At 38.1% G+C, this 3,852-nt stretch overlaps 1 protein-coding gene across 1 annotated transcript; it reads right to left on the bottom strand.

Annotated features, from left to right (window-relative positions):
• Positions 1-1,633: 1,633 nt before the first annotated feature.
• LOC121986548 (mannan endo-1,4-beta-mannosidase 5-like) lies at positions 1,634-3,082 on the bottom strand. Its single transcript, XM_042540513.1, has 3 exons — positions 2,741-3,082; positions 2,308-2,625; positions 1,634-2,215 (listed from the first exon to the last, which is right to left on the bottom strand). Exons 1-3 carry the CDS (start codon positions 3,080-3,082, stop codon positions 1,634-1,636), a joined length of 1,242 nt encoding a protein of 413 aa, XP_042396447.1.
• Positions 3,083-3,852: the final 770 nt, after the last annotated feature.

Genomic DNA, 3,852 nt, shown 5'->3' on the forward strand with positions numbered 1-3,852 from the left:
TAGATTTGATTCTTCTATTTCTAATTTTTTTAATTCCTAACATAACTAAAACCATTTGCTTTGGTTTAAGTTTGTTAAAGCATGTCGAAATTTTCAGAAGCTTCTGTGCTTTTCAACTGTTAGCTCCTTTTAAACAGTAGCTTACTTTTAATTTAATTCTTTTTGATACTATTTAATTTTAAAAAATATTTAAAATTTTAACCTTTGGTATTATAAATTTATTTGTTTATTTTAAAAGATTTTTTTTATTTATCAACTTAGTTTATAAACTTTTTTCTTAATATTATTTAGGAATATATTCATGAATATTATCTAATATTTTGAGGATTAAACAAAAGGAATCACAACGTGCTAATGCCACAACTAATAAATTGTTAAAAATTTCCATAAAATCTAGACTAAGCAATAAGTTTACCGCCCCTTGGCAGTAATAATGAAATGATAGAAATAAATGATCCTTCGGCCTAGGTATCATATATGGCACTAAAACAAAGAGCTTTAATTAAGTACTAGAAACAAAAACATCGGGTCCTCTAGGGACGATATGATGGTTAAAATATAGGGTATTGTCATATTAGATTATGAAGTCGAAACTCGATACGTTCGAGCATGTCTTTTCTCATGCTTTGGTCATTGTACTAATGACTTGTAGTCACCTGTAATTTACCTCCTCTACGTTGATCAAGGAACGGGTTGACGGGAGCTCTTGGGAAGAGTAAATTATCTTTTGCCACATTAAAAACAAAAACGTCTAGACCTAATAAAATTAAGTGAATACCCAAAATGATAGCTATTTTATTTTGATCTCAGGCCCAAGATGCGCATTCTTAGGAAGGATAAAATGATATTGGATTTATTACATATAGTTTTATCTAATTTTGTAAGAGGTTATTTTTAGAATTTGAGTATGTGATCTCATATTCACATCATGATAGTTTTATCAAATAGGGCGTCAAAATTATTTATAATATTTAATTCATTTACTATCCTGTTCTAAAGTGATTAGAAGTGAAGCAATAATTGTCTTTAACATGAAGGATGATACACCCATGACAAATGAGGGTCGTTATGATTTGAGTTGACTCGAAAAAATTACGTTCAAGTTGAGGTTGAATTGGAGATTTTTAAATTGAATTCGGATTAACTTGAATTTAAGTTTTAGTGAGATTTTAAAAATTGAATTAAATTTTATTTTAAAAATTAAAATGCTTTTATGCATATCAATGTTAGAATTATAAGAACGGAATAGTGAGATAAGAATAAAGAATTATAGAAAAAAATAGTAAAAATAAATCATTTTTAATTGGGTTATTCGGGTCAAGTTAGAGTTGGTCGGGTTTGATTCAAATTTAAGGGTGTCAGATTGTATTCAGATTTATGTCGGATTCGAGCCGGTTGAATTTTTTTATAATTTTTTTCAATTACTATCCATTCAAATAGACACACCTAATCGACTTGAAGTAGTCAAGTGGTCTTCCAAATTCATGATTTTAATTAATTTTATTGCAATCCGAAAGAAAATGAAGCAGCGGAGAAGAACTTTTATGCATGATTGCAATTTACGATCAGAAAGAAATTAAAAGTCCAGTTACTCTCCTCGATCTGATGCCGACATATCTCTGTTCGTGGTCAGTCACGCTCGGCCGGCGAGCGCTCTCATATCGTCGGAATGCTTCTTCATGATCGCAGCCACCGAGGGATTCTGCGGCAGCACGATCCCAAAACCGTCATCGTAATTCTCCATGCCCTCCGGGAACAGTTGCCAAAACATTCCGCCCCCCAAAGAGTAGCTGACGCTCGCGATCCTATAAATGGTGTCGTACACCGCCGAGTAGTAGTTGTTCCGCAACTGCTCGGAGAAGTCCGGGTTCATCCTATTATTCCCGAACTCCCCCACCACCATCGGCTTCTGCAACACCTTCATCGAGTCATTGGAATGGCTCCACAGATACTGCCGCATGAACGCTATTTGATTCTCCTCGCTCTGTTGCGGGCCTTGCGGCAACCATTTGTCTGGGTAGATATGGACGCTCGTAAAGTCAATCTCGTTGACTTGGTGAGCAGTGATGAAGTCGGTGCCCGCCTGATATGCTACTGGGTTGTATCGTTGGATCTTGTCCGGGGTGGAACTCCCATAGAAGCCCTCCATCCCTGTCCCGAGGAGGTGATTCTTGTCTACGGACTTGGTGTATGCCGCCATCTCTTGGACCCAAGCCTACGTAGAAATTAATTAAAGATATATATGGTCATATATATATATATATTTATATATCGAATTAATTAATTAATTAATTTGTAGGTACTTACGGTGAGTGTTCGTCCGGAGATGTCGGCGAAGCAACGGGGCTCGTTTATGAGCTGCCAAGCCATGATCGTGGGATCATCTCTGTAAGCTACGTTGGTGTAAGTGTTCACTCTCGTTAACACTTTCAGTACGTGATTCTTGTAGTATTGCTTGATGGTGGGATTGGTGTAGAAATCATCGTCGGTCGATACATTTTCACCGGCAGCGCGAGCCCATTTCACGTACTGTGCTCTGCCCCCGAGGGCGTTCCAGTTGTTCACCAGGGGCATGATCAGATGGAACCCTTGGTTTTTAGCCTCCGATACCACGAAATCCAGAGCCTGTGGGGAATTAATTAATTAATTAATTTGATATTTTCTATATATATATATATATATATATATATATATATATATAATATTTCATATTTTGGAATGATCGTTTGTTTATACGTACTTTGAAGACGTTTTCGTTGTAAACACCCGGCGACTGCTGAAGCGCCAACTCGCCGCCGTCATTGAAGGCCATGGTCCGGCAGACGGAGAGCCCCGCGGCCGCCGCCTCCCGGAACGCCGTAGAGACCCTGCTGGCCTCCGGAGAAGGCGACGCCGCCGCTTCGACGATCATCCAGTAAGCGTTGAAGCCGTTGAAGAGGAACACCGACCCGTCGTCCCTCAGCAACTGGTTGCCCTTTCTCCACACGAAAGCGGTTGCCGGAGTCGTAAATACGGCGCCAGCTATGGCCAAGAGCGCAAGCAGATAGCAACGATAAGGGAGCACACTCATGTGTCCTGCCATTTTCGCTATCTGTTAGAGATGGAATAAAAATTGTGACTATAAATAGTAGAATGATAAATCTAATTTAAGGAGTTCGTAATGAAAATTGAATTCCTGCCACGGAAGAAAAAAATATAAATGGATATATATGATTGAGAATAAAATCTAGAATTAATTGGACAATATAATCAATAGATCATACGTTTGGTATGATGATATTCATGGAAATGAGGTTTTTACTGATTGTCAAAAGTGTGATAATAAATCATTAGTTACGTGCTTTACTATCATTGAATGAAATAATTAATCCATTAAAAAAAGTTTAGGACCAGAATTTAAGGCAAGTGCAATAAATTCTGAAGGGATTCTTTTATTCCATGCCCGGATTTAGTTATGGACAATTCAGGATGATCATTTGCGGGTGTCTTTTGATTTGAGTCTTGATGAAGGAGACGGGTTATGACGAAGGTCTCATCTTTCATGCTTAGAGTACTGAAGGTCTGACCAGAAGTTATCTTACTGTAAGTACCAAGCTTGTATATACAGATCGAGTTAAGGAAACCCGACCAATCGAGACAAGTCAAGCATTACTCCAGGCCACATGTTGTGTTCCAAGTATGGGATCCTTATCAGTCAATACCCGATCGGGAATTATGCGACTGATGACGTCATAGGAAGTCTAAGTCCTTATTTTCCCTAATTGCTAACCGTCATGTCCCCTTGACTTTTGACTGTCACGCCACTTTGACTTTTGACTGTCACATTCCCTTACCTTCTGACTGTCACGTCTC

Source organism: Zingiber officinale, chromosome 5B (assembly GCF_018446385.1).
Source record: "Zingiber officinale cultivar Zhangliang chromosome 5B, Zo_v1.1, whole genome shotgun sequence".
NCBI classification, from domain to species: Eukaryota; Viridiplantae; Streptophyta; class Magnoliopsida; order Zingiberales; family Zingiberaceae; genus Zingiber; species Zingiber officinale.

Coding starts and splice junctions, on each gene's coding strand:
- LOC121986548 (XM_042540513.1), bottom strand. CDS start 3,082: ATGGCAGGACACATGAGTGTGCTCCCTTATCGTTGCTATCTGCTTGCG. Junction 2,626..2,740: donor ACAACGAAAACGTCTTCAAA/GTACGTATAAAC, acceptor AATTCCCCACAG/GCTCTGGATTTCGTGGTATC. Junction 2,216..2,307: donor TCTCCGGACGAACACTCACC/GTAAGTACCTAC, acceptor ATTTCTACGTAG/GCTTGGGTCCAAGAGATGGC.